The 14,633-nt window shown below is 37.3% G+C and overlaps 1 protein-coding gene across 1 annotated transcript in view; it reads right to left on the bottom strand.

The window, feature by feature from the left end:
* Window positions 1–2,141: 2,141 nt before the first annotated feature.
* gpc5c (glypican 5c) overlaps window positions 2,142–14,633 on the bottom strand; it is a gene marked incomplete in the record, with an annotated part of 104,127 nt that continues 91,635 nt past the window's right edge. Inside the window, 1 exon segment of the mRNA XM_014031977.1 lies at window positions 2,142–4,106. Within this exon segment, the coding sequence (XP_013887431.1) occupies window positions 3,922–4,106 (185 nt within the window).

Genomic DNA, 14,633 nt, shown 5'->3' with positions numbered 1-14,633 from the left:
CCTCAGTTCAGCTTTTGCTCCTCAGTCCTGCCAGCTCTACTCACATCTGTTCCTTGTCTCATTAAGTTTGGCTGTCTCCTATCTTAGCCCCAGTCCTTTTATTCCCTAGATAGCTCCATCCATTTTCCAGTTTTCCATTGTGTGAGCTTAGACCATGTCTGGTTCTCTATCTTCAAGAGTTTAGGCTGCCATGACAGCTTGTTAATTTTGTTTATTTAATAAAGTTATGTGGATGGTGTTTTACATTCTCTAAACACATTCTATCCCATAATTAAGTAATTATGTTGAAAATGAAAATGTTGTACATGTCAAAAATTTATTTGACTTTGGATCATATCTAAACACCTTGAAATTGATCACTGTCTCTTAAAAAAAACCTCCTACTGTTTCTGACACTCCCATTTCAGCATGTTTTCACAACAATGCTTTGGATGGAGCGGCACTTGGCTGCAGACTGAGTTCCAGGGAGGAGCTTTGTGTAAACAGGTGGGGCTTTGTAAGCATTTAGGCAGCTCCAAATGGCTTCCACAGGACATTCAAGGGCTGTGTCTCAGTTCATGGGCAGCATTCTCATGAGTACATAGCCCAGCTGGGCCACATCCTTCTCAGTCTGGGTAGTCTGCATAAAACTGCTGTGAAATGAGATGGTCTAGCCTTCACAAGACGTATGTTTGCGTGACCATGCACTACTCTGTTACCATAGTGATTGGTTTCACATCAGATTTAAAATGTGTTGAGGCATGTATTTACACGTCTTTTCACTGGAGTAATAACTTCACAATTAAAACATTTCATGTAAATAAATAAATAATCATTAATGATTTGGGTTTGGCTCCAGTATCAGTACTAGTTGCATTTTATTTAACATCTTACTGCAGCATGAATTTAGTCAGCTAAGTTGCTAAACTTGCGTTTAAAAACAAATTATTCAGTCCAGGATGAATTTCCAAACTATGCCGACTCGTTAAAATAATAAAAACTTCACCATCCTGGGATATACTCAGTCAGGAAGGATACCCTAATGCATCCTTGATTTTCGAGATTTTGTGGACTGCATTTCTTGGTCGGATGAGGGGGTGCCAGCTGCCGACAAATGTGCACTCATGAGGATGCAGCCTGTGAATTGATACACAGCCAAGGACTTCTCAAACACATAAGAGTTAAAGCAACACTCCTCTGTTGTATTTTTATTGACAGCGATGATAAACTATCTTTTTTTACCTGAAAGTTGGTGTGTCATCATTTACTTTTTTTTAGCAAAACAGAAACCATTGACAACGAGAAGTGTTCAACATTAACAGCTGGCCTTGTCACCATGAACACAACTATTATGAATGAATAAATATTTAATCTATCACTGATGGAAATCAAAAATACCGAATAAATAAAGACAGAAGCACTCAAATTGAGACACAGCAGTTGAACGTGTTTAGCATCACACAAACATACCTCACATTGTATTTTTAGCTTGGCTAATGGTCATGAGGACATTCATTTTATGAATAGGTAAAGTTCCCTCAAGAAGTGTCTTTATAGATGCTGCTGTGATGATTTTATCTGTGCCCATATTCATGTCTGCAGCACTCCCACATCCCTTTGCCCCATTCTTGTTGCAAACACAAACTGATATGTTTAGCTAAAGTCCTCCCTAGTGCAAATAGTGAAGGTCAGACTGAGACAGTTCGTCCTGCCCCAAACCATTGTAGCTTAGTCTTCTTCCCTGTTGACTAAAATTGTGATTTCAGTCTTTATAAATACAGTATTTTACAATGTAAACCTCTGCTGACTTTTAAGGTGGACGAAAAAAGTGAAATAAAATACATTTATGTATTTAAAAGAGGTGTTGGGATTTACTGTGAAGATTTACTAAAAAAAGAGTGGACAGTCTTTTACATAAAAATACTCTGAATATTGTCATGTCTAACAGATACAGTGTGAAATAAAAAAGCAAGCATAATCTATAACTCCTGCCAATTTAACAACTGAAGAGTAGTTAAGAAAAAAGGGGATAAGAAAAGGGATAAAAAAGGGGGAAACACCTGCAGATCTTTCATGGATGGGCCTAGTGTTAAGTAAAGCTAGTTTCCAAGCAAATCTATAYTGACAGTGATGTTCTTTTAGAACAGAGGACTGAAACCAACAAAAGAGCAGAGCACTTTTATTAGGGCTCAATTGCACAGTATCACAGTGATACAAAAGAAACACAATTAGACACAAAACAAATGGCAAAGAAAGAAAATTATGTACATTTATACACATGCAAGAGTACAGAGCTGTAAATCATGAATGGGTGGAGTGGGCACTAGTCTGGAGAAAACATTATAGGGAGGAAACAAATGTGGTTGCAGAATATAAAATGTGACACATTGATTCAACAYTCAGAATGTTACATTTCTATGATGATTTTTCATTATTTTCTCCCTTAAATTAAACGTTTATTGGACATTATGCTAAATATTTAACCAAGCTTTGTTTCTGTGTAGTTATATATGGCACAGTCAGACTTTAAATTGTACTTATGTACCATTTTATATTAATGTTTGTTCTATAAGAGGCACATCACAGTGCCAATACTTATCAATATATTTTTAGTTTGCGCAACAAAAACCTCCAAAATAAAATTAGTATAAAGAGACCCACATATAGATACATGAATTTATAGATTTTAATTTATTTAACTTTTTATTTTGGTTCTGTGCCAATGCAAAATGACCAAAACACATTTTAACCATTGGAATTCAAGAAATGTTTTACAAGAATAAGAGTTTATTTTGATTCTATTTGATGTAAAATAAATAAATAAAGGACAACTGCATCGATGGCTTCTAAAAAAATCAGAATATGTGATCTTGGTAGTGAGAAAATATGGGCAAGGTTATTATATATTTTGGTACCTTTGCAGGTTAGACATTCAACAATGTGCAATTCAACAAGCAAACACACAACACAAGATGCACACAAAAAAAGAAAGTAAGTCCAGAAAATGTTCATTCATGTACTGACTTGAAGTAAAAAATGTATTATTGCTTTTTTTGTTGATTAAATATAATAAAATAATTTAAAAAACTATTCTTAAGATGTAGTGTAGAGCTGACAAGCACAGTCATAGCCATCTGAAACAAAAAAAAGTAAAATAATTCATTAACCTCAATCAGTTAAGAGCATTGTTTATTCTCTGATCAAGATATCATACATTCCATCAAATCTTTCTACCTATATACAGTTACAGTATACACACGTAGTTTATTTGCAGAATATGTTCAACCGTGCAAGTGAGCCACTGCTGTACCTGTGAACTCATTACATTCTATTTTTTTGCAAGGTACACAAGTCATATGAGCATTTCAAATCTGCTGTTCTGGGCCAGGCAACTGGGATTGATCTATCAGTTTATCATGCACATCGTAGTCCCCTAAAAGTAATGAGCTGAGATTTCAAATGAGCGTAAGTCCTCCACACAGGTGGCACTGATGCAGTGCTGCGAAGAGCTTCAAAGCTTTAAGAATACAGAAAATCAGCAGTAGAAAAAGGAAGAAGGATGTTATTATAAGCAACATGTTTTTTAGGTGTTTATAAATGTTCTTAAGAATGATGCAACCCATCTGAATCAAAAAAGGTTAGATTTGTGCAAGTGAAGCAAAAACTGTATAAGGCTCCTTTTTTGTCAAGTTCCAAATGGTATTGTGGAAASAGCAAGTCTAATATTTGGTGATGTTGTAGGAGTTCTTGTTGTAAGCATTCCATCTGCAGGCTCCTACAGTGGTATCCACATGCTGTCCTGCTCTCCATTTCTGTTTTTTTCTTCATTGACGTACAGCCATACAGAGTGAGGACAGGCCTATAAATCCTGTTTGTGATCCGAGTGTCATAAAAGTTTCTTCAGGGGTGGGGAAGAGCACTGAATTATAAACAGTGCTGTCATCAGAATAGCATCAATTGCACACAAAGTCCAACTAGAAGCAGAATAAGGTGCCCAGATTGTAGCCAGCTGCTGGATGGTAAGCCTCCTATCACCTTCACTGATGGTGGCTTAGATGGGTTTTCTTGTGTGTTACCACCTCCGGGTTGTCCTTCTGGTGGCTTCCATCTTGGAGATACTTCCTCGCCTGGGAGGGACAAAAACAAAACCGTAAAATAAATAAAGAAAGAAAGAAGGGTCACCACTGTAATCACTGTGTGCTCTCAAGGCTTTTTCAAAAAATGTTATGTTTAGAGCTTAACATGATCCTGTCATTAAATTCATTTGATTCCAAAAGGTTTCAGAAACAGCCATACAAAACAATGCATATACAGTGTGTAAGTTCAACCGAAAGTGAGCTCATATGCTGTACTGTGGAACAGCTGTTATTTGAGTTGAAAGAACATAATTTGCTTTGAAGTGGGCTTTAAATGCACTCAAGTTATGATGCATTGAACCGGTGCCATTGTATTCTGTGTTTTCCTGCTTCTCAGGGACTGCCACCTCCATATTATTCATAAGCACATCATTAAGAAGGACCGTCTGAGTACGCCCTTACTTTTAACAAGCACATAAAGTCACAAAAACATTTTTTCAAATCCCTGCTTTTCTACTATTTTATCTTCAGTGCCATCATATGGCTTTCGTCTTTTATTTCATTTTTATTTCCCCTGATGATGAAAATGTGGAAAGAAATGCCTTTCACTCACTGTCCATCCTCTTTTTTTTTCTTCACCTCAGTATGAATTCCAGGTTGATCCAACCCAGTTCAGCCAAGTGCTTTATTGACTAAGAGGCAGAATAACACCCTAAGCACAGCAGGCTCCCACACACCTTAAGTACATGCTGAAATCCACCTCACACGCTAACAACACACATTACAAAATGTCTCAGCATGAGAGATTCCTGCAAGCCTTGTGCGAGTGTCTAAAGAGGAACCAGAACTGTATAAATAAATATAATAACTGGCAGTAGTTAAAGATGGAAGGAGATATACTTTATTGTAAAAGGGAGAAAGGGTGCGTGTGGGAGTATGAGCAGGACTAATACTTGGTCTATGTTTTTATTATTTAAATCTTTACAAGCATAAAGCAAATTATTCAATTGTTGTGTGAAAAACAAGTGACAAGAGTTAAAATATCTAATTGGTTTAAGCAACAATCATCTGTTTTAAAATTATTTTGGCTGTCCAATTATCTGTTTAATGGATACCACTTTTTAAAACCAAACTACAGAATTTTTCTTAGCACAATAAATAGAAAGTACCACACAATATCTAACATACTTTCCACAGAAATAAAATTWAAAAAAAACTTTTCTGTTGTTGTTAAACTGAAGCCTAACAAGATATTTTCTTTTAAAACAGTTTTTAGTGGGGCTGGAAACATCAGCCCACCCCTAGCCGTGCTTGGTGCCTTCTAAGCATGAATCCATAAACAAGGCAGAACTCTGGAGAAAGACACRATTTCTCTGCCAGTAGTTTTGTTGTTCAAGAGGACAAAAGACAAAAAAACACTTATCTCAAATCAGAGTGATGTAATTGCCTCAGTGTGGACAAAAAAGCTGTATCTAATCAGAGATGTGAAACAACATAATTTGAATGGGACAAATCAACAATAATAGATGGCTAATATAATAGTTAATTATTGGGGGGGATTCTAGACAACTCATCTGATTGAAACTTAAAATAAAGTACTGCCAACTAGTTTAAAATGTTGTTTTATTAGAAATATAAGTATTGAAAAAAGTATAAACCATTTTTCTCATATTGAATGTGAATACCCTTCTGAGTGTCATCAAAAACTCAAAGTAGACCCGCAGCTCCTCCTCATCAAAAGGAAACAGCCAAATTAGTTTGAGAGACTGGCCTCCTGGCCACGCCCTTCTGGATGTTTTCTAAGCACAGACGGACAGAGCCAGAAATTGCTGGATGGATCATTTGTAGGTCAAACTGAGGTGATTGAGGGCTGTTATCCTGCATGTTTTCTTGTTCTCTCTGCTCCAACACACCTGATTTACTTACCTCTACCAAATCTGTAGGAGCCTATTAATCATMCATCAATGCAAATTGAATTGAGCAGGGAAACAAGAATGCATGGTGTATAGCGGCCTTCAAGGACCAGAGTTTGACACCAGTGATAAATCCTTTCTGGCCTGGGATGAAATCCACATGCAGACAAACAAATATCCATGCTCTCACTCACACCTAGGGACAATTTTAGAGTTACCAATCAGCCTAACATTCATGTTTTTGGTCTGTGGAAGGAAACCAAAATGCCTGGAGAAAATCCACGCATGCATGGAGTGAATATACAAACTCCACCCAGAAAGCTTATTTGATCTGACAACACATTCAAAATATCCACATTTAGATTTTTTATGATCAAAATTGATTTTCTTAAACAATTTAAAGACAAGCGAGAAAAAAAAGACTGTTTCAAATGAGTTTCAGTGACTCTGAAACAAGATATAATCCAAAATAATATGATTTTGTTGTCATGATTAAATAATGTTAGTAAATAAACCATATAGGGTAATTTCTGAACTGGTTGTTGACAAAAAAATTGTATCAAGATTATGCTGTACTATTCCAAAAAGAAAAATAAATAAATAAAAGAAATGTCACATATGTAACTTTTTACATCTGACTTGCCAATTTCTGCTGAAATACATTTTCAGGACCTTGTTGACCTCTGTGCTGTGTTAGAGAAGTGTGTGAGAACTGCTTCACTKTGTCCTCTGCCACTAATGCCTCTCCAGATGTGTAGCTTTGTGTGTTCAGAAACAATGTCTCACTGGCCACAGAGGACCAACAGCTGCTTCTAACAAGCCTGGCTATTACACAAGAAATGAACTACAGGTTTGAGCCAAGAGACAAGTGGGTTRGAAGAGGGAGGAAAACAGAAACAGGGTTGGACATGGAGTGCAAATGAAAGCAAACACTAACCATCATTTCCGTAAAACAGAATAATATTCAGTTCTGGCAGACGTGCGGTCTCCTTGTTTTCGTTTGTTTGCCAGTATATTCCAAATATTTCCCGACAACAAAATTCCTTAAACCAATGCAAAGGGAAGAGGCAAACTAATGTCATACCAACCCCGGTTTACAGCTGAAAAGATTCTCTCTCTCTCTCTCTCTCTCTCTCTCTCTCTCTCTCTCTCTCTCTCNCTCTCTCTCTCTCTCTCTCTCTCTCTCTCTCTCTCTTGTTATATATATTTTTATTGGCACATCATAGGTCAGAATACTCAAACTGCATACATTTGGATGCACAAATTTTAACACAACAGTAGTTGGGCATGGATGTAATTTATATGTGTATTGTGCATTTCTGAACTCCTGATGGCAAAACYATGATCTACTAAAGAATGATGCTGTACACTGAAGCTTAGCAAGTTGTCACTTGATATCAAGTTGACAAAGCAGCTTTTCCAGAATGAACACACAGTGCTGTAGCCACTACAAACACTGATCCAGCCTTTCTTTATTTATGTTTACTCCGATGCGACTGAATTAAGTGTTCCCAATATATAGCATGCGTGTACTTAGGAATGCAAACATTTAACTTTGTCATAGTTAATATAAACGTGGAAGCACCTCTGCTCCGCCTACCGGGTACAGATATAAACACTGTCATTTATTCATTAACCTTCGTTCAACAAAGTAGATCTTATTATAATTAAAAATCTCTTCTCCAAGAGAGACCTGGCCAAGAATGGCATTAGCACACAAGTGTTTCGAAACGTAAAAACATTTAGAGGACAACTGATTATTGCATATTAATGGGGCTGCTGTGGATGTGGGTACAGCATCCTTTGGTTTCTTTCCCCACAGTTATTCTTTCCATTTTTCTCTCTAAGCTCACATTTCCGGCTTGACCTTGCATTTCCTTTCCCCGTTAAGCAGTTGATGGGAGGTGGATGCGGAGTTGTAAAGCAGCTCCTGAGTTTGGCATTTCACAAGGCTACCTGACCTCCCTCCTGGCAGTATTTTATTAAGGCAGGTGACCTCTGACACAGTTTTTAACACAATTTATGTAACTCATGGCATAAACCGAAAAAACATACATACACAAGCACACTGTCTGAATTAGAAACAATATGATTATRTGGCATCATAAACCTGCATGCATTTTCTCAAAGATAACTTAGATTCCTTTCAGTTATGACCATATTTATTTTCTCACTTTCAACTTTTTAGAAAAACCCACTTTTGATATAAGCTAACAGTCTTGTTCTAGCCATGTGTACACAGATAAAAGACAGATGCTTCTTCCGGTGATTATTTATCATACTCAGTGTTTGCAGGAGAACAGGGGAGGAATGCTAAAATGCTCTTTGCCATCATGTTTTATAAGGTCTCTGCAGTGCCTCACAAACATTTACCTTCCTGCAAACTCACAGTGTTTATTTATCTCTTTTTTATTGTGTCTTTTACAAAAAGGGGTGAGAATGGAATGAAACGAAGCAACGATTAATCTGAATTACTACTGTCAATTTTAGCCCATGGTGTTGTTCATGAGTCTCTTTCAAAGTGACAAAACATGGGATTTTTTTTTTTTTTTTTTTTTTTTTGGTTAAGTCAACACAGTTTCTTTTGGATTAAATGGGACAGAGATTCTGGGGCACCAGTGGGATGCACACACCTTAGTTTTGGCTCATCCTAGAAACTAGCATTGCTGCATGGCAACACCCAAGCAGAGGTTAGTCTAAAGGCATCCGGACAGACTATTAAACTTCTTGTCCAGATTAAAATTTACTTCCTTTACACAAACAAAAACACATATACAGAGCACACACTGGCAAATGGGGCCCTGGGAGGACACTGACCTCCACTACTCATTGTGACAGATTCTCAAAATAAAGTCAAGCCTTAGTGGGTGAAGAAAATAGCTTCTATTGGCAAACAAAGTTAAAGCCTCAATATAAAATGAAATATTTACATGCAGACGCATGTACACACACATCATCATCATCATCACCCACACCACACAGAACAACCACTACACCTGTGTGCACTCAAACACCAGATGCCTTGTTGCACAGGCAGGTGTTAGGTTGTCCTTGTAGACAGAGAAGCGTGAAGGATACAAACTTTTACATTCTTATTATTTTGCTCTCTTTTGCTTTCCTGCACATGCACACACTCATTTCCTCACCATCCATTAAAGCCAAGGGGAAGTGCACATAAGGTATCATTCAGGAGGTTCTGACAGTCAGTCTCCTGACATAACATATCCACTCCTGAAATCAATGTTACAGAAGAAGATGAATACTTTTGCTTGTTCCTCTCCATCTGTGATCATTTTCTGTTCAAGCACAAGTGTTGACTTGTTTTAGCAGAGTAAGTGTGTTGCTGAGAATATTGCATGGAGGACCCATGGGGGTTTTCCATTAGGCTTCCACTAGAATGCACATCCACAAGAACCTAAACATAACCATCTAAATAGAATAGTGTCAAAAAGGCATGAATTCATCAAATCCAAAATACATGTTTTAAAAAGATCTCCTCTCTCTTAAACAAAAAGTGCAATTATGCCCTACCTATTCAGAGTTGTATTACTTACCCCTTTAGTAATGTTGTCAACATTTAATAGTCAAGGACAGTAAAGTGCTGCAGTGAGAAAATACAAGAGGCTTTAAAATGTTTGAAACTCATTATGATGCCACCTGCTTTGTGACAAATGTACCGGCAGTAGTGCACAGACAAACAGTGCAGACATTAGAATGCAGCTTCGTGTTGCTGCGTGTGACTAGTCTCCTCAGAATAAAACTAATTTAAGTGAAGCTTGCCCACTCAACTTCAAAGAGTTTTCAGATATCTGTGTGGGAAAGAAAAGGAAAAAAAAAAGAATATATAAAGGTTGTGCAGTGGTGTTATAAATGTTTCATTTTGTGGGAGTGAATCAAACACTTTGATGTAAACTCACACTGGCATTACTGCAGTTTCCAAAACACAATTACACAAAAATATATGTTTATTGTGAATGGTTCTTTCTATTTAAAGTGCAATTAGCTAAATCACGTTGAGGTCAAACCCCCTTCCATTTCTTGGGCCTGACAGCCTGTTTCAGGTTCAACGCTAATTGCAACATTAGTTATCGATAAGGGAAGAAGGCTTTGTTGGCCTCACCAGTGGTCAATAGTATAGGGCCCTAATGAAGTGTCTTATTTTCAGTGTGTGTCTCGTTGATGCATACAGCCTGCACACCAATTCACTCATGCTKACAGTTGACATAAAAATGGCCTGATTGCTACAAGGCTTCATTATCTGGTAGCTAGTGCAATGCTTATGCACCTCTGTCATCTGAAACAGATAGTCTTGATTATAGTTTTGTTGTAAGACAACCTTTGCATATTTTGAGTTACAGCGAGACTTATGTTGTCTGCTCCTCATTGTGGTAAATTCAAGTCATTTCTACATTCCATTCCTTCTCTTCTCACTCTGTTTGCATCTATCCCTGCATGCTGGTTTGAGATGTGACTTAAAAAAGGATGATATCCCTACTTATCCTTCCACCATATTTTTCAATATCATTGGAATGTCTGACTTTATTTGCACAGTACTGTCTTATAGAAGGAATGTGAGTGTGTCTGTCATCAGCTAGTCGAGCTTTAGGCAAGGCAAAACAGTCCAAGCAGTCACTCATCCCACACCAACCCCCAGCAAACACTTTCATCAAATCCCCAATGCACCCCCTACCACCCCCACCCCCACATGGAAGTATGAATATGGGCTTTGAGAGAATAAAATAAACCAAGTCTATCAAACAAGTTGCCTTGAGTGTCTAAGTKTGAGGTTGGGTTGCCACAGACAAGATAATTCTCTGAAGCAATTGTACAGTATATGGATCAAGTCTGCTCCTTATGACAAATACCTGGGAAATTATTGTGTAGTCAATAAATGTCAGGTAATATCCATCAAATTTGCAGCTTAAAAAACACTTTATGCATCTTGACACAACCTTCAACCATCTTTAAAACCCAACTTATTTCTTTGAAACCTGCACAAGTCCATAAAAAACTTCTTGTTATATTAGTGAATATGATTTTCATGTCTGCTAATGCAGTTACTGCTTTCAGAAGGCAGTGGTATCAAAAGCATTGAGTCACTAGCATCCTATGTTCCTTTRCTGGTTAGATTCCTGGCAGCCATACAAAATGTTGAATTACATGTATCGTTTCCACTCATTTTTGTGGAAAGCTACTCCCACCACAACTCCTGGTTTTATAACCTGCTGCTATACCAGAGATTTGTGGTGTTTCCCCATATTGGGTCCCAGAAGTATGCTGGAGAATGTCAGTCATAAAGGGCCTACAGACACTGCTTGAAAAGGAAATGATGATGACGGCTAATAAGAACTTTTTTTTTTCCCTTCTCTGATGACCATGTGCCCAGGGAGCCTTTCAAGCTAATATGCTCTAAAAAAGGGTCGTAAAACCAGAGGGCAGATTATGTCAAGCATTGAAAAAATAAGGAGCTCACTAAAACGCAAGAGAGTGTAAAAGGCATGGAACTGCAGGAAATTGGACTACAAAATAAAATGTGTTGTAATGATTTGGTGAATTTCATTACATGAGTTTATTAGGTACAAGTTAAGTATTTCTCTCCACTGGTCTAAAAATGTTCATTTGAAATACTAATCTGGAACAAAAAAAATATGCCTGACAAAGATAAACGGTTTCAAATACAACAATAAAATGATTACTCTGCATTTGTGACTCATTCCCTTGTCGTCTATCTTTAAACCAGATTGTCTTCTGCCATTTCAAAGTCACCCCAGATCCTCTTGTTGCTTCTTCTAGAAGCCTGCTCCGCCCCGAGGAACTTTAGCTCAGCCCCTTGAGCTCAAGATGAAAAGCTAAGGGAAATGGCAGCCATACTGGTAATATCCTCACCCGAGACTCATCCACTACATCTGCTGACCAGCCACCTTTTATGCACAGCAGTCTGCGTCTATTCAGTCCAGAACTTTGGACGGGATAAAGTTAAAGAAGTTTTCCTATCCTGCCAGGGGCTTACATGAACTAAATCTAGCATGCAGTCTCATAACCCTCTTCTCTCACGGTAGATTTATTGTTTTGGTTTGTATATTCCCTTAATTTTCTTTGAACCTCTACTTTTTTATTCTTCTTTAGTGGTGCGTGTTCTTTCTTTAGTTGTGACATCATATCAGACAGCTTTATAGTTTTACTCATTCAGTCTGTCCACTGTCCCAGACTATTTCTTTCTTCTTTACTTTTAGCTGTGAGATGGAATTGTACTAGTACAAAGCACCGCCTCAGTGATCGTCACTATACTTGTTGTTTTGCAAGTTGTATAACATGAAAGGCAGGCATGTGCTGTGTCTAGGACAACAGCATGACACAGTATACTGAGCCACTAGTATACCACTGAGACTGTGGAGGTTTTTACAGTGAAATCCAACTAATACAAATTTAAGTTGGCATAAATATCTATTTGTGTTTGTGATGTCATTCATTGACCTGTTTGAACAACTACACCACAAACTTTTAAGGGTTTATGGACTTTGGGGCACTTTTTTATTGTTCTACACAAACAGCATTTGGGTAGAAAATGAAAACAATCCAAAATATGTCTACAGGCAGTAGCTATGTCTTGGCTAACCATCATCAATCAACAAATGATTTAGATTATCACACCTTTTTTTCTTTGTTTTTTTTTCTCAATATGTCTATAATGGGTGCCTGAGTGTGTGTAACATATATGAGAAAAAAATAGGTTGAAATTGTGGGTACTGATGCACAGGAAGAGCAAGTGCTCTGTTGCCCTTAAGTCTTTCCACCTTTCATGAATGTACACATGTTCTCACTTTCTTAATGAGCCCGGCACTGATCCAGACAGATGGTGTTTGTTACTAAGGAGTTGTATTTTCATGGTGGCACAATTTACAATTTTTGTGCTTCAAATACCTCCAGCTAATTTCCAAGTTTTTCCATGCATAAACTTCTGTTGTTCTGAAACGAATAAACTTTTTTTAACCTTTATAATTAGGCTTTAAGACTTCCACACGTTCCAAATTGATAGCAGCTTACATCTATGGGTTTTAAGCTTCTGTTCAAATATAAATGAGACACATAATATTTTTGACACAATGTATATGAAAAAAAATCAACTTCTAAATGCTTTAAAGTGTTTTTGTGTTCTCTGTAATATTGTCTTGCATGTATTTTGTTCTTGAATTTGTTAAATTATGCGATTAGATCCTGTATATGTATGAGCCCATTTAGCACTATTGAATGTCAGCAAGGAAGCTTGACTAGGCATCACAGTTGCTTTTCTATAATTGCTTTTTTGAAGGGGACATGCGCAAAATCCACTGTTTTAGACATTAAATGCGTTTTGTTGTGTACTTAGTCTCTATGAGTGCAGACAATTAGAATTTAGTCTCTACCAGTGCTGCATAGATAGCTTTATATTCTGTTTGAGTCATATTTTTCAACCCATTCAGCTCTCTATTCTCTAGGACTTTTTTCTGAACTATTATAACACAGTAGTTGTGACAGAACTTCTAAATAAGTTCCGGACTTACYAACTAACCAGTTTTGTTGTCTTCATTCTCCTCTCTCTCTCTCTCTGGGTCAGACTCTTGCTATGCAAGTCCAAGATATTGTAAATAAAGTAGTGCTATATGCAATATGCAATGCATAGCAAACAAAAGTATTTCAGCACCTCACTTTTTTATTTCAACATTCTGTTTTAGGTGTGTCCTACCCTGTCACTGCTTTACAGTGTTTCTACTTTTCAGTATTTGCAATAGTCTTCTGGTCATGCGTTACCATGTGTTTATGTATGAACAGATAATAACTGCTTGAATCAGATTTTCTGGATTTCTTCTGAACTTTACTTGTAAACATTCAGGATCTGGTTGCCTGTTTTTTGGTATACATTCTTAGCTTTTGGCATGGGAATAAATGAACAAAAATAGAGGTTCTGGCGCTACAGTTGGACTCATGAGCGCAGACATACAAATAACGTATTGTTCAACCTTTTTGATGTGCTGACATTTGAAGTGTCTCTTTCTCTAACAGAATGATAGTGGTCTAATATGCCATTGGGGGTATTTTAGAGATTAATGTGTTAATGAGCTAACTGCAAATGAATAGCTTCTTTGGAAGAAGCAGCATAAATGTTCCCAGGATAATACAGTTAATAAGCCCTGGTCATGCCACAAAATGTACCGTGGAAGAGCCTCTTATTGCCCCAGAGCGGAGAAAATATGTGGTTCGTTAAAGGTTCACTGATTTATTCTTCTGTTAATGGTGTTTCTATGGCAGTCTGTACATGACTAGGTTTTGTTTAGATGACACATAAACGTATACTGCCTCTGGTTGAGAGGAGTTAGATCCACAACAAAATCAAACAGGCATTACATCATGCAGTTTTTCAACACATGCTGTAAATTTGATCCCTTAATGCAGACCTATACCAGTTCCATTTGGCTTGAATGACAGTCAAACCTGATAATCTGTTAAATTAGCACTTCATATGTTAGCCTGTTAATGAAGTTCCCTTTAAAAGTACACTTGGTGATCATGTCATTGTGTATGTGTGTAAAGCAAGAGCTCTGGAGTCACACAGAGGAAAGTAATGCACACATACTCAAACTTCCCCAATGTGTTACAATAAATGAATGAATGAATGAATGAATGAATG

This window comes from Austrofundulus limnaeus, unplaced genomic scaffold (assembly GCF_001266775.1).
Source record: "Austrofundulus limnaeus strain Quisiro unplaced genomic scaffold, Austrofundulus_limnaeus-1.0 Scaffold6, whole genome shotgun sequence".
Classification (NCBI taxonomy): domain Eukaryota; kingdom Metazoa; phylum Chordata; class Actinopteri; order Cyprinodontiformes; family Rivulidae; genus Austrofundulus; species Austrofundulus limnaeus.
The sequence above is the reverse complement of the archived record's forward strand: the minus strand, read 5'-3'. Positions and strand labels throughout refer to the sequence as shown.